The sequence below is a fragment of the Pholis gunnellus genome (assembly GCF_910591455.1).
Source record: "Pholis gunnellus genome assembly, chromosome: 14".
NCBI lineage: Eukaryota > Metazoa > Chordata > Actinopteri > Perciformes > Pholidae > Pholis > Pholis gunnellus.
The window spans coordinates 11,760,702-11,788,551 of NC_136541.1; the positions used below are offsets into that span (position 1 = coordinate 11,760,702).

Genomic DNA, 27,850 nt, shown 5'->3' on the forward strand with positions numbered 1-27,850 from the left:
GCAGGTGATTTAAAACAGCTGCTATGACATCACTGGTTAGGATGAGCTCATTGTGTCCAGTGACACAATGATCTGCGGTTACCTGCGTGACTCACCTTTGAATTACACTTTAATTCATATTGATTTGAGGTGTAAGGAGAAACACTGTGACCACAGACTGCGTAATTTAATTGTGAGGAGGCGCTCTGTGGATGGTCGAATAGGCTTTAGCCTACAGCCTTTCAAATAGTTAAGCCTCTAATGTGGGAAAATGAATGTGTGAATGTCACAGCAGCAGCAGCAGCAGCAGCAGCTGTACAAGAACAGATGCATGGTAGCCTATAGCGAATTAGAAATTCTAGAAAAACTGGAACATCCTACCACTAAGGTTACAGACAGAAAGTGCAGAGAATACTAATGTATCATGAATAAATACATATTAAGTAGCCTTCACACCAAACATAGTAAATACACAATGATAAGGAATAACAAATTTCCCCACTGCATGTCCTGAATTAATAATGACACAGATATATAAATGAACAGAAAAAAAACAACATTAATATGATAATTGTATGAAGAAGATGAACAGCAACCACAACAACAACCAAAACAAATGAAATGACATATCTGCGGCTGTTCTGACACATTTACCATCACATCGTTGCAAAGTGAAGCATGTTGTGTCTTGAATGAATAAACAAAGTAGGCGCATAGGTAGCACGTCGGGTGCTATTATTCTGGAAAACCTTGACCGGAAGCTTGATATTCATCGTGTGTGCTTTGACGGAACACCGAGCCCCCCCAGCCCCCCCTCCCCCCATTCTGTGTCTCTGTCCCAGTGTTGCCATTCCGACGCACATCCCTCACGGAGGAGCAACAGCTACACGGAGTTGGCCAAAGTGGACTGTACACATTCCTCCCTCGGACAGAGACGACTTCGTACGCGGGTCTCAACCCTCCGCTCGGCCGGGCTGCAGCAGAGAGATGCGCCCCGGTGCAGAGGTTCGGTGTCAGTAAAGTCCGATGAAGAGAAAGAGACAGGGAAAGGGCGCAGTGTAGCGCTCCCCGCAGCATCGCGGAATACCGAGAACCTGATTGCATGCAAAATAAAGAAGCGCCTGTTTTTTTTTTCCCGTTTATTAATTTTTTTGTTTGGGGGGGTAGAATGGGGCGGTGCGAGCCCTCATCGCAAGTGAAGACATGAGCATTGGGAGAGGAACAAAAAGCTCGGCTGCAGAGCTGTGAGTCCCCATCCATCCGAAGGGTCCAGTCTACACACCTCTATTCATGTTGCAAAAGCCTGTTTTATGACAATGGATTACTTGCTGTGGCTGTGCAGCCTCATTGTGCCAGTGGTGCTGGCCGTAGAAGGTATGTGGTTTGATATTTTTATGACTACTTTAGTCTCGTGAATGAACAATTTTTAAATGCATATTTTCGAATTTGGCAGCAAAACACCTCATTGTCACTGAGAAAAAAAATACGAGCCTTAACACAAAACATTTAGGCTCATAGGAGCAATAATCCACAGTGTGTATTTTATCTGATCATTTTATTCATATCCAGTTTACACACTAGATCAGTCATTTGTGCTGTTTCTGTATACAGGGGAGGTGAAATTAGATCTGTAAGCAAGACTCCGTTAATGTTTTGGATAATTAAAGCTGTTAATATAATGCCTACCCGCTCTGTTAAATGGGCAATTCCGCTGAGTATCAATTTGCTCTGTGATTGTAATCCAATCTACACATGTATCAGCACGTCCCGTTCCCTCAGTGTGTGTGTGTGCCGACATCCCAGTGTTCCCATTGCGGCTGAAGAGCTGCCCTGTTGCTATTGTCCCTGTTGTTGTCACACCCACAAGCTGAGTTGAGGATGCCCACCTGCCCTACACAGCACCAGAGAGGCACAGACAGTGCAGAGGGGCGTCCCTCTCGCTGTCACTGTAAAATAGAAACACACTCCTCATATGATGCATGTTAAAGGTTCTAAACCTGCTGTTGGGGTTCACCCACCAATCAGTGCTGTGGACGCTTGAACACGCAGACCAGAGCGGATCAATCCCGGCCCCCGGAAGCACCTCGGGGACACGCATGTGAAACACATTAGATGACAAGTGTGAATTAAAGGTCAATGGCTTAACAAGTATGCTGCAGCCCCTGAAGCTCTCTCCATCACAGAGGGAGTGCTGCTCCAGGGAGAAGCCCATCCCCTCGCCACCGCTGCTGCTACCCAACCCACCCACCCACCCAGCGACTCCTCTCTGAGCTGTAGCTACATTTCTCTGCCTGGCCTCCCTCTTTCCCCTCCCTGTCCAATCTGCCTCTCCTGGACCACGGCCAAGCCCCGATCCCTCATCAATTCTGGTGTCAGCAAGTAAATCAATGCAGCGGCGGCAGCCTTCCAAGTCCCAGTGGGCTCTCGCGGCGCGATGATCAGCCCCCGTTTCCCCAAACCGGACCACTAACTGTTACTCAAAGCTCAGGGGTTAACTAATACTTGTCCTCTGAGGATAAACATGAAGGGCAGATCACCGGATGGGTTTAAATGGGGGGGGGGGGGATGTTTTTTTCAGTGAGTTGCATGTCGTTTATTTAGCTGCTTACTCAGTGGATTTCTACACATGGATTGAATCTGGAATTTGGTTTATTTTTTCTCCCATTGGCAAGTGTTTGCGCATGGATAATGCAAGCTGGACTCCAAATTGAAGTGTGTGCTTATTTACAAAAGCTCCAGTGATGACTTATCTCCAATTCACACCAACAGACTGCAGTAAAAGCCTCAGCAACTGTGACACTTTCATCTTGTATCGCCCTCATTTACACTCAGCGTTTACTGTACTCTTATTTTAGAGCTCATAAACTAGATAGATGACCAATCAGAAAGCATTTTATAAAGATGGCCTAATCCACAGTATGTGTGTGTGTGTGTGATTGTAGGAAAAGCACTAAGCATTTTCACATTGATAGAGAGCTTCATTCACATTTTCCTGCTTTCCATACATCAGAATATCAACAAGGACAATTATTTGTTGACCTGTAAAAGCAGGTGCAAGCAGCCCTGAGGAGAGATTGAATTAGGTCAGCTCGACTTGTTCAGAAAGTGCTCATCAAGCGTCACACTGAGCAACGCACTCAACTGTTATCATTGTGATTCTATAGAGAGAAACATGCACTCAAATGAACCTTTGCTTAGAACGAGCCCAGAAGTCGAACTATCAAGAGCTTAAACTCACGATTTGTCGACCCCTATTTATAGCCATGCATTTGATCGTCCTCCGATCACTGATGACGATTAATATTAATATGTTTGCTTGTTGGCGGTGAGTGTCAGTGTAGTCCAAGGCGAGGCCTCCCTTTCGTGATGCACCCGCTCTCACAAAGTGAATAAAACATTAGCATGTGTGAGCTCCCAAAGCGCCCTGGGAACGCAGTTGTGTGGCGCTTTGGCTCCGGCAGGCAATCAAAAAAAAAACGAAAAGAAAAGAAGAAAAAAAAAAAACTGTAAATGCCACGGGTGGTGATGCTCTAAAGTTCCCACTGCAGCATTGTTTTCTTACCCCGGGGGCAGAATGACTCCAGCGCTGCTGTAGTTTTACGGGAGATGGGGGAGATTTCTAGATTTGAGTTATGGCAGCGAGGCGATCTCAAAGGCATTGTAAATTTAGCAGGGAGGAGGAGAACTGTGGAACAAACGGGATCTTTTTCAATCTGACCGGTTTCTAGGATTTAGTGAGTTGACGATAACACACTTTGGCGAATAGAGTTGTTGGACGAACGAAAGCCTGATTCATAGTGAGCAACACATGGGCCTGGACTCAGATGTTAGTTGTTTTTTTTTTTAAAGTACTATGATTCTTTAAAATCTGAGGAGAGAACTTTGGTCCTCTCTTGCTCCTCTGGGAGGTCAAAGGTCATGTTCGGATGGAAGATGACCTCTCAAGCTGCCAGGGATTCAGTGTCTTGCTCAAGACTGCTTCAGCGTAGGGGAATCCGGCTTTCACAGGGGCTCGAACAGTTGTTAACAGTTGTTGGATGGTCAACTTGCTGCCCCTTCAAGTGCATTGTGTGTGAGGCGAAGCCTGCTTAAAGGCCTGCGGTCAGATCAGGCTGAGTGATTCTGTCTCTGTTGCCTCTGGGCAACCGGGGAGAGAGAAGAGGGAAGGGGCGACGCACCGGATCAGACACCCAAGAGACGGGCTGGATCAGCAGCATGTAGTCAGAGAGAGCGTTCAGTCAGCTGTGCTCCACAGAGGGCCGAGCGGAGCCGAGCAAAAGATAACAGCCGCCGACTTCACTGATTAGTTCCTCCTCTCTGGCTCAAGTCCTGCTAATCAGCAAAACAACCTTGTTCGCTACCGTATATTCGGGATTCACAAACTACAACTTCGCTCACGTCCTCACGCACACAAGTACAGAAGACCGAGAAGGCTTTTATAAATGAGTAACGGGGCTTTCTTTTGTATGTAAAGCTCTGTCAGTAAATGTACATTTTCTTTGTGCATAAATGTTACTTATTAAATTTAGTGCAGGGGGTAAACGTGATCTCCATTTTCAACAAAGATGAAGGCAGCCACTTATTACCCTTTGAGTGTAATTCTTATCACATTGAAGCACTACTTAAACGTTTATTCAAACCTTTCCCTCCCTATAACACCGCTTTCTGCACATAAAAGTGTTCTGGTTATAAATCACATGCTTAACCACCATTAGGAAATCATCAAGTTGACTGCGAGTTCATGTGATTAGCTAATTCTTAATGCATCATCAATTAATGGTCGTTAATTCAAATGTTCTTCATTCTCTAAATTTATATGCCACCAAATTAGCTGGAACCCAGTGACATAGAAGAAGCAGTTCTCAGAGCCACACATTTGATCAGCGTGAAAACAGAACTCAACGTGTTCTCATAGAACTATGAAGACGTTTAAACTCAAACTGTTCATCGTATGCAAACATTAACATGTTGCTGCACGATGGTAATAGACGCCGCATTAATAATTAACCAATTACTTAGACTCATAGACTTGATAAACAGCAATTCTTGATACAACCTGCATTAATTCAAGCTTTAAGTCATCATGAATCATGTATCACTAAAGGGACAACTTCAACATTTTAGGGAAAATGCTTATTTGCTTTCATGTTGAGCGTTACGTGAGCAGATTGATCCAGCTCCTATGTCTGTCTGCTAAATAAGAAGCTATAGAGCAGCTGGCTAACTGAGCTGAGCACAAAGACTGGAAGCAGGGGGAAAAGTTAGCCTAGCTCTGTCCAGATTTAACTAAATCGACCTGTAGTCTGACATAAATCACCAATAAATGGAATTTGTTGTGTTTAAAATGAGTTTTTAGTTGTTTTTTTTACAGATTATACAAACAAAATATTCAGTTCCTCAGTTAGCTTTAGAGGTGCTGTTAGGCAGATAGCTGTTTCCCCATTTCCAGTTTTTATCCTTCTATAAGCTACCAGCTCCTTGTGGTAGCTTCAGATTCAGCAGACTGTGCAAGAAAGCAATTTACCCGTATTATATAGTATTACTGATTATTTTTTCAGTAGCCTAGCAGGACTGCAATCTGTCAAACGTAACACTACTTTAAAGGGGAACAAAACCAGAACATTGCAGTAGTTTATCACTGCACATCAAAAACCATTGGTCAAATTTAGTCGCCGTTTACACACAGAGCGAAGGTCATTTGCATAGAAAGTAAGAACTAGGAAGTCTTACTACTGGCTTTTGCTCTCGTCTGTGACTGCAGTGTGAATGTGACCACCTGATGCACTAGTTGAACACAGATGTAATCTATCCTGTTTGGTGCACGGATCACTATTCATTATCTCTCGTCCTCTTAAGAAGAAGAAAAGCCATTGTGGTCTCTCTAATGAACACGCAGCACAGACTGTAAACACTGCGCGTATCTCTACAGCTGCTACAGATGGACCAGTGATCCATCCACTCAATCACACTTCTGTTATTGACACACAAAGACAAGGACAACACCGTACTGTAACTGCCTTTTAAAGCAAAACATCTACCGACGTCGTGGTGCCTGGACAAAGCCACGCGTCTTGGGACGAGTGCTGCCGTTGTTCTACGCCGGTCATGCTATTTGTTTGCCCTCTCGCACCCTCCTCCAGCAACCGCTATCAACGACTTGTGAGCAAATGGTGCACAGCAGGCGTCGTGTCATTGAGTCTCCGTGAAGAAAGCATAATTGTTTCGGTAATTATGTGCTAACAGCAACAGAACAATGGGAGTCGAGCTGTGTGTGTTGAGAGCTTAGAGAAGGGGTCGCGTCGCTTCTGAGGTGTAATGAACTCGCCCGGAGCACCAATCAGGTGACGACTGATTGACAGCCCGACGACAATGCTCATTGATCCCGCTGTTTATTCTCTGCCTCCCACTGTCTGCCCAGCTCTCACCTCCTCGCAAAGTCGTAAAGAGCTAGAGAAACAGCTGCCCACATCACTTGATAACTCAGTCTCAGTTCAGAGGTGTCATGATACAGCGCCGTCAGGTGTTTTTGGGGGGGGTGTGAACCCCCCCCCACCCCCCACCCCCCCAAATGAGATCTATTCATTTCCCCTGTGCTCGTGACCACTCTGTGCCGGTGCTAGTTTAATGGAATATTTCCCATCCCAAGGCATCTTGGAGGAGGCTTTGTTCTTAATTCCACAAATGAATATTGAAAGGAGTACATGTGCGGGTTGCCAAACACACACACAGAGAGAAAGCCTTAATTAGGCGTCACCACAGATATGCCTTGATTGTCACAGTGCTTTCAAAAACTGAGTGCAAGTGGGTGGAAGTCATGAAAGAGAGGGAGAGGAAGTTTTACCTGAATCCTTTGTCAAGCAGAGTGTGTGTGTGTGTGTGTGTGCTCCTTAATGCTGTGCAACAATTTTGTCCCCCCCCCCCCCTCCTCACACCATATAATTCAGGTTTTGTCAACTTTCCTCCTACTCTTAATTTGCAGAAACCCTTATGGACAGTCGGTGGGCAACCACAGAGCTGGCATGGACCACGTTCCCAGAGAGCGGGGTGAGTTAGTGTGTTTGTTTTGTGTGTGTGTGTGTTTTTTCTCCCTTCATTTAACAACATTTGTTCCATTTGGTTGTTAATAGAGCCCAGTCTGCCTCGAACAGCACACCTCCTACTGTTTTATATCTTTGTTTTTGCAGTGTATGTTTGCTTTCCTGGATGCTAAAACGCAAATGAGAAACACATTGAGTCGAAGAAATTAAAGATATTCTGTATTTAGAAGATGTAAAAAGCTCGATTAAGGAATATTGTACTCAACAACAACAACAACAACAAAAAGGACGGACACGCAGATACACAGAGCAAATCCCCGCAGTGTGAAAGTGATATTAGATAGGCTCTACCTCGGACGTCTAGAGAGCTTGATAATTGAAAGCATGTGTCTGTGTCTTTTATAATATGGACCCAAGAGCGCATTACGGGCAGAAATTAAAGTTTTCAGCTGATACTCCCTGTAGGAATGGTGAGAAAATAAAACAACATGAATTTGACCCCAGGGCTAACAGCCTGACAGACCTCCCCCACTCCCAGCCAGTGTAATTTGTCTTCGCTACGTGAGCGCAAAGTCAGTCAATGGAAATGGTGGGTTTCCATGGAAACGATCTTCGGCAGCCCTCCTCCTTCCTTCCCCCTACGAGGGCCGGCTCTGAATGTCCCAGCGTCCATGAAGTCATATGTCACGACTGGCGAGGCAGCCCCTCTCCTCCCGCCTGACGTGCCCGATGCGTTCGGGGGCCGGCAATTATCATATTTGTCAGGTAGTGCATCAACGTGTTGCCGGTGATTTACGACGCCTAATGCTGACTCTTGGGCTCATCGTTTGGGAATAAATTTCCACGGGAGCTCAGAGGCGTCAGATGAGTTATGCATTATTTTCTTCCAGTTGAAATAATCAATTTCTGGGGAGCTCATTTGTTATGGAAACGAAGCATTCTGTCTATTAGGAAAAAAAAATCTAAAAAGATTGACTTCTCACAAGGTTATTTCCTAATAGACTAAATTGATCAATTGACCAATGACGCCATTTATCATGGCCTGTGGCCTGTGATGTTAGTTACCTCATACAAAGACCAGTTCTAACCACATGTAAAGCTGTACATTGATAGGATTTAAATATTTTCTATACTGACATATTAGTCTTCAAGTGATTATTTTTGAGGCTACATGATGTAAAAAGACATCAGTCGAACCACAACAGAAGCAAATTACTGCTCTCAGGTGTTAATGCGTAAATATATGTTTATATATATATATATATATATATATATATATATTCTGCGTAATCTTAAGTGCTCAGGAGTGCAATCACACTGACAGCATTGCATTTAGATGACCATTTTAATAAATAACTCACTGTTTGCATTATAGATGTGTGGGGAAAGTTTCCATTTAAAGTGCACAGTTTTACGCTCTCATCTCTCGCAGCACAGATAATACATTTATATGATATAGAAACCAAATCTCCTCTTGAGACTGTTTCGATTGCACTGCAGCAGTAATAGCTATGAGCGCTGCTTCCTATTATATAGGTGTGTGTGTGTGTGTGTGTGTGTGTTGACTTTGGATAAAGGTCTAACCAACACATTTGTGACAATCTTAGCTGCAAAATCTTAGCTATTTTAACAAACCTCCGGCACGTGATCAGCATCATGACTGTTAGTCAAACGGGCATGATGCATGAAATGCGTTTTAATGGGAAAATATTTTCTATTAATAGTCCATAATGATTGGAATTTTCTGAACGATTCATGTAATTAGATGCCTTTTAGCTGCAAATTATTCCTCACAGGCCACATGTACACAACCACACTGGGAATGTCTGTGTTGGTGTGTGTTGCGTTTTCACATTCTGTTGATAGCAGACGTCACTTTGCTGTTTTGGATGCCCTCTACGCTCCAATGGTTTGCATTAGGATGCACCGCGTTTAACATTACTCAATTTTAATTAACAACATATTGGATAAACGAGTTTCTGTTCGTAGCTCAGTAGTTGCTGACTGAGATATAGTACTGCCACTGCATTGATACAAAGCATTGGATAATCAATACAATTTAGTCTGATTTTCTTCTTAAACCTTCTCTCCTCTGCTTTGTCTCCATCAGTTGTCCACATTGCTTACAGTATCACGTTTTTTCCAGAGTGCCTGCTGTCGTCGCTTCCTCTGTCACAGTGTGTCTCTGTTGTTTCCACAGTGGGAGGAGGTTAGCGGCTACGACGACTCCATGAGCCCAATCAGAACCTACCAGGTGTGTAATGTCCGACAGCCTAACCAGAACAACTGGCTCAGGACGGACTTCATCCCCCGCAAGGGCGTGCTGCGTGTCTACGTGGAGCTCAAGTTCTCCGTCCGTGACTGTGCCAGCATCCCCAACATCCCCGGCTCCTGCAAAGAGACCTTTAATCTGTTTTACTATGAGTCAGAGGGGGACACCGCTACAGAAACCAACCCTCTGTGGAGGGAGAACCCCTATGTGAAGGTGGATACTATTGCCCCAGATGAGAGTTTCTCTCTGCTGGAGGCGGGCAGGATCAACACCAAGGTGCGCAGCTTTGGCCCCCTCTCCAAGGCTGGCTTCTACCTGGCGTTCCAGGACTTGGGCGCCTGCATGTCGCTCATCTCAGTCAGGGTTTTCTTTAAGAAGTGCTCCACAACTATTGCCAATTTCGCTGTCTTCCCTGAGACTGCCACAGGGGCAGAAGCCACCTCTTTAGTGATCGCTCCTGGGGCCTGTGTGACGAACGCCATGGAGGTGTCCGTCCCTCTGAAGCTGTACTGCAACGGGGACGGCGAGTGGATGGTTCCCGTGGGCTCGTGCACCTGCGTCGCTGGCTTTGAACCTTCTGCAGACAGCACTCAGTGCCAGGGTATGTGCTTAACGGGCATTTTGACTTTTATTTAACCAAACCTCCTTTATATGCTCAGAGCAAGTCACCTCAGTCTGTGCCCTCTTCTCTGCATTTATTGTGCGGCTCCTGAAAGGGGGTGAAGGAGGGTGGAGGAGAGTATGAATTAATGAGGTGTTGCAGAGAGGAGCAGCATACAAATATTGCAAGAGCAGGACGGGAGGGAAAGGAAGATAGCAGGAAGGCACAAAATAGAGCGCCCGTAGATTTGTGCGAGGAAAAAAGCAGATAATAGAAGGGAAAGGCGTCCGAAGTCCAGAGAAAAAGAGATATTTACAGAGAAAGGGAGACGGCGTGAGTTAAAAGGTGTGAATTGCCAAAGATGGGATAGTAACAGCAGCCAAAAGGAGAAGAATGAAACGGGAGGGAGGCTGCAGGAAGTCAAAGACAGACAAGCGAAGCCTCCTCACACCTGGGTGTGAGGAATCGTGTCAAACATGCGCCCGAGAGCTCATTCGTTGCCATTTGGCGGCTCAAGGTTAACAGCTTGCCTTCAATGCCTGATGAAAAGCTCTCCAGAGCTTCAGCCAGCGGATTGCGATGAGGAAGTATAATTTCCTCCACGCCCCCCCCCCCCCCCCCCCCCCGTTAGTTAATCTACAGGCGGCCACACTCATTAACACCATTCAGACCAACGAGAGCCAACACTGCCACGCTAACATTAATCACTCAGACATTTCATTTCTTACCTCGGTCTGGCTGGCGCGCCTGCCGCCCTAACGCCGCATGAGATGGAGGGAAAGGCGAAGACGAGGAGGAAAGGAGAGGAGAGACAATAGAGAGGGAGAGGGAAACATTAGTGTATCGAAAACAGGAGAATCATCGTGCCCTCCAAAGAGGTTAATGGATTGAAGCAAGACAGCGGGGTGATTCAGCACCCTCTCGAAAAGAGGCGAGGAAAACAAACAAATAAAAGAAAATGATGATGCACTGTGTAATATAGGAAAAATAAATCAGATCAGAGAGTGTAGAGCCTAAAGGTCTCTGTGAATTATGAGAAGAAGAAAAAAAAAGAGTTACATTTTCATCTTATCTTTTTGGGCTTTTTATTGCACGGTTTTAGAGCTACAATGCGAGGCCATTAGCCGCGCTGATTTTCCTAAAAGTGCCATTGTTGGGAATTAGGGTGGAACTCCAGTTCAAACTGAAAGACCACTTAGGCTAACTAGTTAATCACACTCTTTCTCACTGGCTGAGTTTTATGAGCCCTCACGCTGACAGGACAGATGTTTGCCAGGGACCCCACTTTTACTCCACCAGTTAGGAATGTGGCAAACAGTAAAACGTGGGGCTCTGGGGGCTGATGTATCCAGACCTTTTGCTGCTAATCCCCTTTATCTGAATCCTTCTTTAGTGTGGGCTTATGCTGGTTTATCCTTAAGACTCGATATCAGCCAAACCTTCAGCGTGACACTTTGGAATTCAAATTAATCGCTTGGACACATCGTCTAAGATTACCGCATTTTGTATATTTTTCCGATCACTCTCCTCGGCTAATTTACGTCAGGTCGGATTCTGGTCCCTTCATTTTAATTGATTCACCGGATTATTATGGAGCTGTTCTGCATGCATGTGGAGGCCTTGTTTGTATTAATCCGTGTGTTTTGGGAGGGCTGAAGACACAACAGACACTGATTGATGGGTTTAGGGTGTATCCCTTTTCTCAGAAGCATTCTCCATCCCTGTTTGTCTGACAACAGCAATCTCCTGTCAGCGGTCTATCTTCATCTCCACCGTCCTCTTCCTCCTCTTCAACATGAAACTTGGCCGTCATCCCGACTCTCTTTTTGGGGAGATTAAAGTCACCTGGTAGAGAGAGTGAAAATAAAAAGAGCACGTGCAAATAAACAGATAAGACCTCATGCGTAAGCGTTCAGCATCTCTCACGTACCTATCATCAGCATTTCCTGCATAAATATTGAGCGTTGCAGGTACTTCACAGGAACAGTGTTTGTTCTGTGACAGATGTGACAGCCGCTTTTCTTGTAGATAAGTGACAAGCACAGAGTGCTTTTGTTTTGTTTTGTTCTTATTGTCCTTTTTGTTTTCTCTGCCGCCCATTCAGCTTGCATCTCTGGGACCTTCAAATCCAAATTTGGGGAGGGATCCTGTTCTCCCTGCCCGTCCAACAGTCGCACCAGTGCACGAGGAGCCAGTATCTGTCCCTGCCAGAGTGGTTTCTACCGCGCTGACAGCGACCCTCCCGACTCTGGCTGCACCAGTAAGTCATCCTCCGATGCACGGGCAAAGATCCTCAACTGTTGTTCTGCTGAGAAATGTCCGGAGAGTAGAAATAACGTCATTAACGTCAACGACATCTCTATTTATTTGTCACATACGCTCTCATAAACACCACGAGTAGTGCAATTATTTGTGCAAAGCTCCAGAAAGCAACTAACGAATAGAAAAAAATATATATAATAGAAGACCATAGTGTGCTTCTTTAAAAGAATAATTTTAAAGCGGCTATAATTGACGTCTTTATAATCACAACATCAAATGGCAATGTGAAAACAATGTGACATTGTTGGAGGGATTGCTTGGAGTGATGAACCGCTTTGTTTTCAGTAAAACAAAGCTCTAAAAACTTTACACCGCCTGCTGAGCACCAGACAAGACAAGAAAAAATGAGCATCTAACGGGTGCACATAGTGGAGTGTTTAGTAGCTAAAGAGACGGACATTTCCCTCAGGAGTCGTCACAAGTTTCAAACAGAAATTGTCCGTTTGGTGGCAACTGGTCCGGTCCGGTGCTGACCGCAGCGTCCATGCTTGTTCTGCATGGACAGGCCTCTGAGATTAGTCCCAGCAGTGGTAGTGATGGAGAGCGACGTGTGCTGCCTTAACCGCGTAAAAATCACCCCCCAGGGGCCTTTCGCCGCGTTAAATGACACACAGGGCCCCGCGACTGTCTTCCCCAGATTCTCGTCACAGGAACACTGTGGACTCTGACATTGACCAGCGCGCACAGACAGGCGGGCAGGCACTCAAGCACCACCTCGGACTAAACACGCAAACACACACAAACACGCAGTCCTGACAGCTCTGTCCCTGCGGGCTGTCAGCGCTTGTGCCAAGCAGCCTGTGCTTTGTGTTGGAAGCGGTGTATTGCACAAGAGGGGCTCAGCCAGTCAATGGCCGGCAGCTTGGACTCAGCGTGTGTTTTAGACGGGTGTCCAATTAGAAGAGCCTCCACTCTGAACTGTGTGTGCCTAATTAGAAAGGACAGGGCGAGGGAAACGCTGCTCGGGGCAAGCCGGCCGAGGAGCTGAACTCGGACGACAGGCAGTCTTGGCCGACGAGAGCCGATGGCCTGAGAGCCTCCCCATCTCCCCCCCCCCCCTCTCTCTCTCTGCTTTGAGACAGGTTAGACTTTCTGCTGCTGGAAGCTTAGAGGGAGAGCCCGGCTCTTCTTTCACTGCAGAAGGATGAAAAGCATGAACCAATCTTTGTTGCCTCCCACTGCGGTTATCATACTTTATCCAGGTTTTTAAACACTCTTCGCTCGAGATGCAGCACTTCTTATTGAACCGTGGTGGCCTTGGGTTGTACTGATACAAAGACATGAATTTCTATCAAGAGTGGATTAGCCAAGTTCCACAAGCACAGAGAGGGGGTTATGCATGGAGGCTTGAGTTACAGTGTAGAGCTGTGTAGGATCGTGCTTTTCATAAAGCAACATTACTTAGCGATGAACAGTGCTGTTCTGCTTGTGCATGGCAATTTGTATTTATCCTCCTGTCTCTGAATATGTTGATTTATTCATTTGCACCAGGACGTTGCCCGTGTTGTTGTATTTTGACATGTTCCCATGCCCTGTGCTTCAGATTTGTTTGAGGGGGCATGTAAAGCAACACATTTATTTGTGCAAAAGCATTTTATGTAAAGGAATAGGATTACTCTCTTTTCCTATTTCTGTATTTTCTACTTCCTTTTTTTTTGTATAATGTAAGCACTGCATAGAGAACATGACTAAAGCCTCAGTTGTGTGTTTTTTTCCATTCTGCCTGCCCACCTTCTTAAACATCTACGTGTGTGTGTGTGTGTTTCTGCAGCGATCCCCTCGGCGCCTCGCAACGTTATATCCAGCGTGAACGAGACCTCGCTGTCCTTGGAGTGGGAGGAACCCGAGGACACAGGCGGGAGGAGCGACCTCGTCTATAACGTGGTGTGTAAGAAATGCCTGCGGGACCGGAGCCCCTGCACGCGCTGCGACGACAACGTGGACATCGTTCCCCGCAGGCTGGGGCTGAGGCAGAAGAAGGTGGTGGTGAGGAATCTGCAGGCTCACACCCGCTACAGCTTCGAGGTGCAGGCTGTCAATGGGGTCTCTGGGAAAAACCCCACCTCGCCCAGCTACTCCACAGTCAACATCACCACCAACCAAGCCGGTTAGTAGAAGAAGATCTGTCAATGGCATCGGATGTGTCCACAAACCAAGTTAATTCATAGAGCCCCACCGATCAATACCACTTAACATCACGAGGAAACAGGCCCGTGAGTGGATCCTAAATTCAGTCAATGTCAATGAGTGTCTAATGAGCTTTTAGTATCTGGAGCAGTTAGTAACACCACAAATAAACATTGTTGAACATGCTCAGTGAGAGCGACAAATGGAATAACTCTCAGGTGGAGCTCTGCTTTGCTGAGGGAGTTACAGAAAAGGCGGATAAAATGTTAAGTGGGCTGTACTTTATATCTCCACTGTCAGCTTTCAGCACTCTGTCAAACCAGGCGTCTAACGTTACATCACTGACAATGTCACCTTTCAGCATCTCTACTTAATATTTGCAGCGTCATCATCAACCAAACTGGTCAGCACCTTTTCAGAGACTGTAATTACTCTTCCAGTTAACCTGCACTTAATCCACCTTACTGCAGTTTATGGACCCAGGACAATGACTATCAATTGAGTCACTTTCAGTCCTCACAAATCAATAAACTGCCCAACAGTGAAGGTGACACGTGTACCGTTTTTTCTTAAACCGTTACGGTTGAAGTATTTCGAATACTAATTATCTCACTGTGATGGTTTGTGACTTCGAAAGAGAAAATCACGGCAACTTAAAATGACAATCCCCCTCCCAAAAAGTGAAGTCTATTAATGTAAACTGTCTCCTCTCTGATGTCAAACCGCAGCACCTTCAGCAGTGCCCACCGTCCATCTGATGCGTTCCACCTCTGACACTCTCAGCCTGTCATGGCTGCCGCCTGAGAAACCCAACGGGGTCATCCTCGACTACGAGATTAAATACTATGAGAGGGTAAGCTCTGACTTTTTAGCCTCCATGTAGGTCACAATGCTCTCCTTATTGACTCCGAAAATCTGCTTTTCCAGCCCCGTGCAGAGAGAAGCATTTTTACGGATGCTGAAAAATGGAATATTGAATTGTGTGCAGGGGGATTGGTTGGGGGAGAGTTAATTCATTTCTATTGTTGGAGATTGTGCTGGTCAGACTAGGAAACTGGTGATGTAAATGCTGCAACATTGGTTTGATTAAATTCCCTAGTAAAGCCGTGTAGATGTATGACCGTGACAGGGTGTTAACACTGAAAACAGCACTGTTTTAAAAGAATGCAAAGGTCTGCGTTGGTTCCAGCGAAGCCAGTTTCAGTAATTAGTCCGTAGTTTTGACTTTGAAGGTCTAGCGTAAGCAACATTAGCCACCACAAGCTAAAGGTCAAATACCAGATTATGATAAACTGTCGTAAGAACTATATCCTATATGTCCATATAAAAAAAACTGTGCTTCTAGTTACCAGAAGCTGTGGGTCATACAAGATGTAGCAGCAAAACCTCTTTTGAAACGAGTAACGGTGCATTTTACATCTCATGAATTCAACTTTTAATTTGTAAGATGAACATTGTGTCCTTCTTTCAAAGGTTACTGCTTCATAATGTTAACTGAGAACCAAAAGATTGATTCTTTGCCTACGAGCCGTCTGAAAACCGTCAGGAAACACTTGACTCTGCTGCTTTAACCGTCCTTCGTTCTACTTCAGGGCCAGGCGATGTCCCACACTGTGACGTCCCAGCACAGCTCGGCCAAGGTGGAGGGGCTGAGAGCCGCCTCGCCCTACGTGGTGCAGGTCAGAGCTCGCACTGTTGCCGGATACGGACGCTACAGCAACCCCATGGACTTCAGCACCAGCCTCCACAGTACGGACAACCTCCCTCCTCCTTTCCAATCTGCTCTTGATGATCTGCTGCTACAGTTTTCTTAATAAGGGTTCAAGCTTAGTAGTTTTATGGCTGCCTTAATTGGTATCCATTATGCTTTCAGTACAGGCCACCCTTTAATCTCTTGAATAGTGTTTCTGCTGTTCTTTACTTATTTGTGTCTGTGTGTGGTATTTGCTCCAGGTAACCCTCAGAAGTCGGTCCAGGACCAGCTGCCTCTCATCATCGGCTCGGCCTCGGCAGGTCTGGTGGTCATTGTTGCCTTGGTGGTTATCGCTGTTGTCTGCCTTAAGTAAGTGTTTGATTTGTATTACTTACAGCCTGAATGTTTCATTTTGTTAGTTAGACTGTGAACAAAGCGACTCATTAGATTTTAACATGCTTTCAGAGGGTTTGTAATCCTGTAGCTTCAAAAAGGAGCTCTAGAAAAACAACAACAAGCTGAAGCAGTCTGTGGTTTTAAATCTGATAGTTAGATATTAGTTTCATTTCCTGTACGTGGAAAGGGTGAAGACTGATTACGTGAATGTGACCTTGTTTATGTGCTGCTTGTTTACAGGAAGCAGCGCAGCGGCTCAGAGCTGGAGTACACTGAGAAATTGCAGCAATACAGTGAGTTTATGTGTTCAGCTTGAGAACTGTCTCGCCTGTGGTCTTTTGGTCATGCCAGTACAGTTAACCAGCTGATTCAATCAATTATCCAATCACCTGATTGAGTCAGGGAACCATTTCCCTACTCAGAGGAAGTCTCGACCATGTTGTCTGTCTGATGTTTGTCACGATACCCGTTCTTATATGTGAACTTTACAAGATATCTGCTTTTATTGCATTTTAATGGTGTATTTTGTATCATTTGGCCCAGAATAACAGATGGAAATTAGGCTATTCTTAATAATAATACACCATTTGTCAAGGCAAACTTAAAGTCCATTTTATGATCACACAGTTGAAATATAAATATATAAATAAAACAAAGATCAAACGGCTCAATAGAGCTAAAAAGAAGACAACTGCAATGTAAAGCTGTACAATGAATCACAATAAGTTGTGTGTAGACTTTTTGTGGAGGGCTGATGTCATCATATCATGTTAAAGTGTCAACGTTCTGCTGCAATTAAAGATATTTTTCCGTATTTGGGAAATACTGCTTTCATGCCATGAGAAAATCAAAACCACTCTTGTGTCTGTCGATTAAATATCATGCCAAAGCGACGGGGCGGTTAGCTTAGCTCAGCATAATGACCATGGATGTATGAAGTGAAGTGGATACAGCGTTGGAGCCGGCGCCACATTCATTCTGATGAAAGTTGCGCATGAAGCACAAATAAGTTTGTCTTCCGAGTATAAAGTTACCCATGGACGCCGGAAAATACCTCTGGATTCAGCTATGATTGCATTTTACAACTTTTAGGACGTATTTCATGTGTTCCTCCTGGGAAGTTGATTTTCTTAAAAAAAAAATTATAAATAATAATTATCCACTGATTCGTCTCTTTCCCAATGTAAGTATTTTTGGGCCAAATGGCATCACTTGACGAACCCGGACATTTTGATTCCACCCTTTGGCCACTTTGTCAAATTTGCTTCAAAGCCCGGCGCCCGGCCTTGAAATAGTCCAACAGGGAACCCCCCACAGAGCCACAAATTGTCATTTTTACACTTCAATTTTTGTCCGGAATACACAAATGAGACAAAACATGTGAATAAGTGAGCTTTGGACTAGTTTATTCCTACTGCTGCAAGTCCTTATGCTATGCTAAGCTAGCCATCTCCTGGCATGTAGCTTCATATTCATCATAAAGACATGAGAGCGGTATAAATAGTCTCATCTTACTCTCAGCAGAAAAACAAACAATTTCCCAAAATGTCCCATTCATTTAATGAAACTATTCAGTTATATTACCAAGGCAGGGATGACTAGAGTCTGACTTCTCTGTGACTTCTTCCTTCCAGTTTCTCCAGGGGTCAAAGTGTACATCGACCCTTTCACCTACGAGGACCCCAACGACGCCGTCCACGAGTTTGCCAAAGAGATAGACATATCCTGCGTGAAAATAGAAGAAGTCATCGGTGCAGGTAAACAACGCTGTTCTTTTTGTACGAGAGGACGGAGAAGGATTCCGGTTTATTAATCTTTCATTTGGGCAGGAGTGTGCCATCAAGCCTCGAGGTCTGTTCCATAAGAGAGTCCTCTTTGGGAGAAAAGTGTTAGATTTCACCGCGTGTGCATGAGAGCTGCTGGTGGGAAGGAAAATCTTCTCTGAAGCTCTTTCCCCTCCAGTCTGTTTTTTTTTCTTTTGCTCTCTCCAGCGGCATGTTGTGTCCTAACTTCACCTCAAATGACAGTCTGCTCCTGCTCATTCAACCTTCCTCCCGTCTCCCTTCCTCTTTCTCTCTCTCCCTTGTAAACACTCGGTCAAAGGCACCAAATGCAAGTTCCTCGCCCGTCCTCTGTCTCCCTTCACCGCTCCCAGGTTGCACACGCGATCGATACGGGTCACTCCCTCTCTCCCCAACATCTTTGACCCTTGACCTCCCCGTCCTTTCTTCTTCTCTTTTCTAATCCTTTCCCACAGTTGAAGCCGACCCTCAACTCTTTCAAATCAGCTCCTTCACTCCCCGAAATCCGACCAGTAACGTTCCTTCTCCCTGCATTTTCCCCCAACTTCCTCTTTCCTTCCACTCCTCCTCTTCTTTCCTCCGCTCACTCAACCCCTCTCCCCCCGTCACCCTCACCCCCTTCCTCCCCTTGTTCTCTCAATCAAGGTGAGTTCGGCGAGGTTTGCCGCGGACGTCTCAAGCAGTCCGGTCGCAGGGAGATGGTTGTGGCGATCAAGACGCTGAAAGCCGGCTACACCGAGCGCCAGAGGCGGGACTTCCTCGCCGAGGCCTCGATCATGGGTCAGTTTGACCACCCGAACGTGATCCGGCTGGAGGGCGTCCTGACGCGGAGCTGCCCCGTCCTCATCATCACGGAATTCATGGAGAACGGAGCCCTCGATTCCTTCCTCAGGGTAAGTGTGGCGGGAGGTGCGGCACGCCGCAACACCTCTGACAGAGAAGATTACTTTCTGTCTGTATCAAAGCTGAGGGGAACACACACACACACACACACACAGACAGTCGTTCACGACACCTCTGGGTTATCGGAATGTTTTACTCTCTGTGAAACACCCCGAGGCGCTCACTTGCTGAGTGATAGAGATTAAATGTGCAATATAACGCCTGGAGACAGGCATAGTGTCTCTGCTTGACGTGACTGACTGATGCTGACAGGCTTTCCGACGCACAAACTCCTGGTGGAAAACTGTCGCAAAGCAGACCTTTGGATCGGGTTGCTTCAGCGTATTAGAGAGTCCTTGTACGACTACAGAATACATTACTGATGAGAGTTTTCCGTTCAGACCTACACAGCCACCTACACAAAACGCTGAACAAAGGCAGGATAAGAAATGAGGTGTCAAACAGTACATTTGCAGCTGCGTGGGGGCAATTACATGTCATTTGCATTGTATAAAATGTGTTATCCTGCACGGCTGGGCTGTGAAGAAGTCTACTTACTGTAACTGTGCGGCTGGAGGAGGCTACTTAATGCTTCTGCTCGATCGATGCCACACTGCTGGTCTTAAGAGCAGTTTATCTTTAATTGATGCACAGCTGCTTGTTTGCATAGATGACGAATCAGTGATGAAGATGAGCTTTGACATTGACCAGCTTGTTTGATATTTCTGAATGTTAGTGGAATTAATGCCATATAGCCACTCATCTGCGGTTCAATGCTGGCTGAAGACCTTGTATATTGTACTAATTTCCTGCCTTTATGGACACAAAAAGGCAAACCTGGCCTTGGTATGTTTAAAACCTTAGTGTTACTGTCTATACAAGACTTTTATGATTAAAGGAACTTTACCTAAATATTATACCAAAATTGACAAAATAATGATTTAAATCTGTGAATGTATGATTTAAGTATAAGCAGAAAAGTGTATGAATTGATTCTTGACAGTTGTTGATACTTAATGCCACAGACACATTTCAGCTAATAATAAAACACAGACTTCTATCATCTAGGCCGAGAGCTGACAGAACATCGACAACCATTGTAACATTGTAATATTCACCACGCTCTGTTGTTCAATAGGCCGAGGATTCATCGATTAATTGCACACAAATAAAACCTCTCAGCTTCTTAGTTTTATATCGCTGTGAATAAAACTGTTTTGTCCAAAACAAGTTTTAAAAAAAAAGATGATTTTTTTGGGCTTTGGGAAATCTTCGTCAAAGTCAATTATCAATTGATTGATTAACTGGGAAAATGATCGTTATTTGATAATGAAAATAATTGCTAGTTTCAGCCCTACTTTTCTTAATATATATCTCGGGTGCTTTATTGATGGAATATAAATGTTTTTCAGTAAAATCCTTAAATATATATAACGTAAAATGAATATTTATAACTTCTCAAATGTTATAATATAAAGTGATTTAACACATTACAATAACTTTGCCTGAAGAAAATGCAGTGTAAAATTGGCAAAATTACTTGAATTAGTTGATATATGATTAGAGAATAAATAAATGAGACTTAAATGCTGAATATCGATAGTTACTGTTTAATACTCATTTTGTATTGAGAATGGTTACCAAGCCCAAACATGTAGTCAATTCAAATAATAGTAATTGACAACAATGTTTGTAATCAATGAATTTTTTAAGTAATGCATCAGCCAACTTCCAATATGCGTAGATTTGCTGTTTTGTGTTGTTGCTCAAACACCATATTTCTTAGATAATCAGTTATCAATTATTGTGTTTATGAAATGTCAGAAAAGTGAATCACAAGTTGCAAGAGCCCAAAGTGGCATTTAAAACTGGCTTGTTTACTCCAACCAACAGTTTAAAAAGAAAATAATAGCAATAAATCCTCACGGAAGCAAATGTGTCTCTTTTCTTCTTGAAAAGTGACTTAAGGGATGAATCAATTATCGGATAACTGGCAATTACTTTTAGTTGGAAACGTCCCCTTGGACATTGTAATGGACACCACTCTATTTTGTGACTTTTTATAGACCAGACAATTAATCTATTATTTGAAGCTGATTTATCGACAATGAAAACAATCATTAGTGGCAGCCTCACATCTGAGAGTCCAGCCTGAGCCTCTTCCCTCCTTCTCACCCACTCCTCTCAGTCAGCTGTCCTACAGATAACACAATAAACTCGGCGGCCTGTGCTGTCCTCACCCCCGCTCCCGCCACTTTCACGCTGCCTGGAACTCTGAGTTCTGCCTCGGACATGAAGACTATAGAGTTAACTCACACATGCACAAAACTGTCCGTGTGTGTGACGCACATGAGGCTTCGTTCTGCTGCTCCCCCGGAGACATGGACACAGTTACACACACACACACACACACACACACACACACACACACACAAGCACGACATATGCACATGTAGAGACATTACGGATATAAAGCAATAACACCCACACACAGACAGACATATGTACACACCACCATGGCTTTGAAGGCCTGCTATGAATCATGGCTGTTTACACATCCATCCATTCTGGCTTGTTTTGCTGTCAGACTTCATTGGAGTGTGCCGACTACAAAGCAGAATGTTTATCGTTTTCTCATGTCATGTCTTGTGCTCTGTGCTTTCTCATTGTGGAGTCAAAGGAGGGATTGATTATGTCGGAAATTGTTTTTCTTTTTCTACTTACATTGCATATTCAGGTCATGAAAGGAAAAAGCTCACAGCGTAGTTTCAGCTTCAATCCATCCATTTTCTTTTTTTTTAATATCAGATAATTGTGTATTGACATTGAAATGATTAGTTTCAATTCACACACTTCAGGTTTGGTGAGCCGTCACAGGTTGGAGGTTGGCTGATGTATTATCAGGAGATCCCACTGTGTCACGCCTCACACGCGTGGAGAATTGAAAATTAAACCCTGAAAGCCCTAATCTCAGATTTGTTTCATGCTTCTTTAATTTTAACATTAAAGGGCAGAATTCTGCAAATCAGGGACTTTCAAATGTGGAAAATAAGCTTTGAGCAACACGCCATTCTAATTCAGGCGACGAGACGACGCCGCATTAATGTTCGCAAGCGAGAAAAATGCAAACAAAGCTTTGTGTTAACACCCGTGAACTGCCTGTACCTAGTTTGTCAGTCAGTTGCAGAATTGAACAAAATACCTGCAGTTTTGATTTCAGCGTTGCAGCTCCCTTTCTGTTTCTGCGTGGAGTCAATATACCTTAATGTGTTTAGTACGACAGTAAAGAGTCTAGTTAATCAGCTAATTGGACAGCATGCGTGAAAAGGTCAGCCGTCACTGGCTGTCAGGAGCAGCCGTGAAGCATTATGACAGATGTCATGTTTATGTGGCCTCGGTGACTGATTGGCTCTCTCTGGTGCTTTCTCCTCCTCCTTATCTCCCATGCTCTTCCCTATCGTCTGTTTCTCCACATTTCAACACATCCTTGTTTCTCGTTCTCATTTTTCATTCCTTGGCTTTCCGGCTTGTTCATTAACCGCCTCTCCTGCTCTCACCCCCCCCCCCGTCCCCCCCCGTCCCCTCGATCCGTCTCCGGCTGTGTTTTTGCAGCTGAACGACGGGCGATTCACGATGACACAGCTGGTTGGGATGCTGCGTGGCATCGCCGCGGGGATGAAGTACCTGTCAGACATGAACTACGTTCACCGAGACCTCGCCGCCCGGAATATCCTGGTCAACAGCAACTTGGTCTGCAAGGTCTCCGACTTTGGCCTGTCGCGCTTTCTGGATGACACTTCCGCTGACGCCACTTACACAAGCTCCCTGGTCAGTATTATGTTTGCTAACCCTGTGTTTGTACACTCTCTGCCTGTTTAATTGAGCATGTTAATTTGATCCACTTCGCTTGTTTCACATATGCATATGGGCGCATGTGTGACTGTTCATGTGTGCCAATGTTTGCGTGAGCGTGCGAGAACGTCTGTGAAATATGCATTAGCTTCTGCATGTGTGTGTTGTTTTAAGACTGCAGTGTCTCTCAAGGTGTTGATACCCCCTTGTGTGTGTGCCTGTGTGTGTGTGTGTGTGTGTGTGTGTGTGTGTGTGTGTGTGTGTGTGTGTGTGTGTGTGAGCAGGGAGGGAAGATTCCCATCCGGTGGACGGCACCAGAGGCCATCGCCTTCAGGAAGTTCACCTCTGCCAGTGATGTGTGGAGTTACGGCATCGTCATGTGGGAGGTGGTGTCCTACGGAGAGAGGCCATACTGGGACATGAGCAACCAGGATGTGAGTCCGCTCAGTCTCATGTTACAAACATACACCTATAGACCAAATGTACATTCGGGGAGTTTTATGTTTAAGTTCAGGGCCGGCTGAGAGTTTCTCTGAGCTGTTGCAGCTTTGATTTCCAGCGTGACATTTTGGACCTGGGCCTGTTCTGCAGCCTTTATCTCCTCCGTGCAGTTGCTGGTGCTGCCGTGTGTCTGTGTTCTAGTTTTGTTACCACCTTATTTACAGCCCTAGCCTGCCCACCCTCTACAAATCCATACTGCAAAGCCTCCCTCACATACACAAAGGAGAACTCAGGAAAAGGCTTCTTTTTTTTCTTTTTACGGGCGTTGTTACCTGTAGGCTATCTACACTGCACAGACATCGTAACTACAGCAGTGAGCTCTCAGGAAAGAAAGAGAAATCTCATGGTTTCTCCTCCCTGAACAAAGTACTGAAGCATGTGTACACCTCCACTTTATTCTCTGGGGAATGTCTGCTCTGTATTGTGCTTCAAAAAGACAGTGGTAATGCTGATAGCAATAAAGCAACAAAAAAAGAAAGAGAGGTGGAATGAAAAAAGCCAGTAATGTATGTATAACTTTCATAACAAAACCCACATGCAGTAATGAAAGCATCAAAGTGGCGGCTCGCTATTGTTCCCAATAGCCTTTGTGCCACAGTCATCGCTCAATAAGCAACTGAGTCAACAAATGCGAGATATAAACAGAAGGACTCTCCGGCTAGAAGCACGACATAAAAATCAAAGGACAAGCAGCAGGAGAAGAGGGGTGCAGCAGAAATGTTTTATTGTTCCCAAATGGCATTTTTGTTTTTTATTGTTGTGGGGGGTTAAAACCCATACTGAGCTTATGGAGGAAACTGTGGTTGCTAGGCGAAATCAAATCAATGAGTGAGCGTTTTTATCCTCCACTTATTGTCTCTCCTATCAATCATGCCAGTTTTGAAGTGACAACTTTGAGAATACTTGTTTTTAGAGTTGTATGAAGATGCTGAAACGAAAATTGGAATGTGTGACAGCATGAGCCGAGAAACTGTCTCATGTCGGACATAATACGGTAACTGGGGTTTATTCTTCCACCACTCAAGGGCCAAACGGAGTGAGCATGCAATAAATGAGTCGGAGCCAAATGTTACCACTTTGTTGTAAAAGCACCACATGAAATTGACTATATTCTGGGTCGATATTTTGCACTTTACAGCATTGTGAGTCTTTCAAATTATTGGATAGATTTTGAAATCTTGTGGTAAAATGTTATACTGATGTTCATGGTCCCCAATGGATGAATTGCTATAACTTTGGTGATCCCCCTGACTTTTCCTTTAGCGCCATAATGTGGTTTAACTTTCTGGTTTGGAGTGAAATATATCTTGACAGCTGTTGGATGGATTGCCGTGAGATTAGCTAAAGATATTCATGGTCCTAACTCTGATGATTCCTTAACTTTACTCTATCATAAGGTCAACAATACAGTTTGTCCAATACCGTGTTTAATCACCAAATACCTGCAAAACCTACGACATTCCCTGCAACCTCGGCTGTAAATGTTAGCATGCTAACAGGATAAATGAAGATGATGAAAACATCAGTGTGTTAACATTGTTACTGAGAGCTTGTTGGCATTTAGCTCAAAGCACCGCTGTGCCTAAGCACAGCTTCCAGGAGACTTTTAAGAATGACTTCCTGTCCCTCAGGTGATGACGGCCGTGGAGCAAGACTACCGGCTGCCCCCGCCCATGGACTGTCCCATGGTGCTGCACCAGCTGATGCTCGAGTGCTGGATGAAGGAGAGAAACCTGAGGCCTAAGTTCTCCCGCATCGTCAGCACCCTGGACAAGCTGCTCCGCAACGCCGCCAGCCTCAAAGTGGTGACCAGCACCTACTCAGGGTGAGTCCACCACACGCAGAAGAAGACTGTCGTGGCTTTCCCCACACCTACTTCTTCAGTAAAGAAAGATTCACGTCATAGTTTATCACTTAGCATTGTCTTCAAAGTTTCAAGACGGATGGAAAGTGTTTTTCAGAATGTGTTGTATCTCTCCCTCGCTCTGTTTAGGAAGAGCAAAGCACTTCACTGTTGCAACATTGGCAAGTTCGCTGTGAGATTTAGCGACCTTTCAGATGAACTTGCTGAATTTACTTTCTAAACAGCTGCAGAAAAAAAGGTCTGGCTGGGTTTACAGGCTATGTGTAGGGGGTTATACCACATGGATGTTCATCTGCAGAATGAACTTGCAACTCAGTTCATAACAGCAACCAGAGTTTACAGTAAATGCAGACACTCATGGTAGAAATAGTTGCTAATATATTTACAGGAACTTTCATCATGAAGTCTGTAATGTTGTTTGTTGTGCTGTCGGCTGACTCGGAAGCTACTGTAGCGGACCTTTGTTGAAAACGTACGCAGTATTCCGCTAGGTTTTCCATATAGGCACTTTGTGCTTTTGAGGTTTTTCCACAATAACAGCTGAATGGTGCAAACACAAAACGGGGTGATGCAATTCTCTCTCCTTCACCTTGTGTGAAATTGTTCCCTGTATTGTATATGACGGCTGTGAAGTGCAGGGTGAAGGCTTCTCCCGGTGCAGAGACGAGCGGTGCCGTGCCTCTGGGTTGTTGGAATAAGATGTCACAGTAAAAAAAAGGAAATATATGGCTGGCCTAAAGAGAGGCACACCAAGGTTCATGCTTGTTGGGTTTGCTTTGTTTTATGCTTTCGGTTGATTTGGGAGGATATTTCTCTGAGCTGAAGGCTCTCACTGTCAGACCGACGTCTGCCTCTTTTTCCCTGACGATTCCCTCAGAAGTTTAGATGTTGACTTATTCATAGGTAGCCGTCCTCGCGGTGACGAGTTGTTTTTCAACTTTGTTTTTCAGCGCAGTGGCTTCAAAAGTTCCAGCCGTTTTTTACTGACGCGTTTGTTCTGAATTTTGTTAGCCTGGCATCCAGTCGATTATATGATTAGTGCTGGTTTAGATGCTGGATCCTCAGCTCTGGAGTGATGTATAATGAATCAAGTGCACATCCTCAACTCTGTGGCTCTGACTATACTATAGTTTCCTTTTTTTCCGACAGCCACAAAAGGCAGAATTCATACATACAGTATCCAGGTTTTGTGCCAGCTCCTTGGCTCACAGTTTCAGTCTAACACAAAGCCCCCAAGGGCGATTCCTATGCCAGGATTTGGGCTCAGTGAAGCTAATTGTGTGTGGAAATGTAATGGCTGACCTCAGTTTAATTCCCCCTATACTTGGCTGGATGCTGGAATGTAGGTGATAGGACAGACAACAGCCAGAGCTGCTGATGTGGAAAAGCAGGAGGTGATGAAGTGTGAGTAATAAGGGAGATTGAGGAGAAGCTAAAAGAGAGGAATGTGTTTAATTAGGTTGCTAATGAGCTTTTTAATGCATCAGGGGAGGGCGATATGTGTGTGTATGTTTGTGTTTGTGTGTGTGTGTTTGTGTGTGTGCGCGCGTGTGCATGTTATGCTCCGTGTCGCTGTGTGCAGATGACATGCCAATGATTAATTTATGGCCTCATCTGTATGCAACAGCAAGAGAGATAGACGGAGGAGCGGCAGGAAGAGGAGGAGAGAGAAAGGATCATGTTGTCAGAGCATGATTTAGAGAGCGTTTCCCGTGTTTGAGTGTGCGTCTCGAACGCACGCTCCTGCTCACCTGCCATTGGCTGCTCAGTGATGTCGGGGCAGATAAAGGAGGGAGAGAGAGGATATGAGATGCAGCGCTATCTGTAGAGTATCTTCAGCGTCGAGGGCCTCAAAAACAAGGACACTGGCCGAGCAACAAAGGACACGCGGAGGCTGCTGCACTTTTTTCCAAGATAGCTAAGAAATATGTTGCATTTTTTATTAAAACTGATCAGTAGATTTGGCAGGGCATTTGAGCTGGACTTTGTTTATGGCAGATGAAGCTCTAGATCAGCAGATTTGAGCGTATCCTCATGATGCTGTGTTTTTATTGTTTGTAACTATGAGGTGTATATATACTGTGTGTGTGTATATATATATATATATACACACAATGCAGAATTTAGCCGACAATAAGATGGATTATACCTTTACCCACCTTCAATGAGAGCACTTAGCGGAGTAATAATGGACCGTATCTTTTGTTTAAAGGCTGTGAACCTGCTGCTGACCTGTGCGGCTTTGTGTTGGCAGGGACCTGCTGCGCCTCGGAGGGACGCTGCCGGGACACAATAGGAAGAGTCCGGAAAGCAGTCAGGAAATCGTTCGGCAACAGATGAGCCAAACTCTCCCCATCAGAGTGTGAGCCGCTGCAAACTGGAGGATACAAAAGGAGTAAAAAAACTACCTAGAAACTCTGACATGAAGAGCGTGATGTAAAATAAAAAAAAGAAGAAAAGAAAAGAAGCTACCGAGAGAGAAAGAGGACCGTTTTGGAGATTTTCTTTCCGACTGGAGATTT

General features: G+C 44.8%; 1 protein-coding gene across 1 annotated transcript; it reads left to right on the forward strand.

Annotated features, from left to right (window-relative positions):
* Positions 1 to 1,289: 1,289 nt before the first annotated feature.
* ephb3a (eph receptor B3a) lies at positions 1,290 to 27,694 on the forward strand (the record flags this gene model as incomplete). The annotated part of the gene is made up of 15 exons (XM_079172823.1): positions 1,290 to 1,353; positions 6,959 to 7,023; positions 9,217 to 9,889; positions 11,994 to 12,149; positions 13,983 to 14,318; positions 15,067 to 15,191; positions 15,931 to 16,087; positions 16,292 to 16,400; positions 16,668 to 16,720; positions 18,062 to 18,184; positions 18,875 to 19,122; positions 22,724 to 22,939; positions 23,248 to 23,397; positions 25,096 to 25,289; positions 27,583 to 27,694. 15 exons carry the CDS (start codon positions 1,290 to 1,292, stop codon positions 27,692 to 27,694), a joined length of 2,781 nt encoding a protein of 926 aa, XP_079028949.1.
* Positions 27,695 to 27,850: the final 156 nt, after the last annotated feature.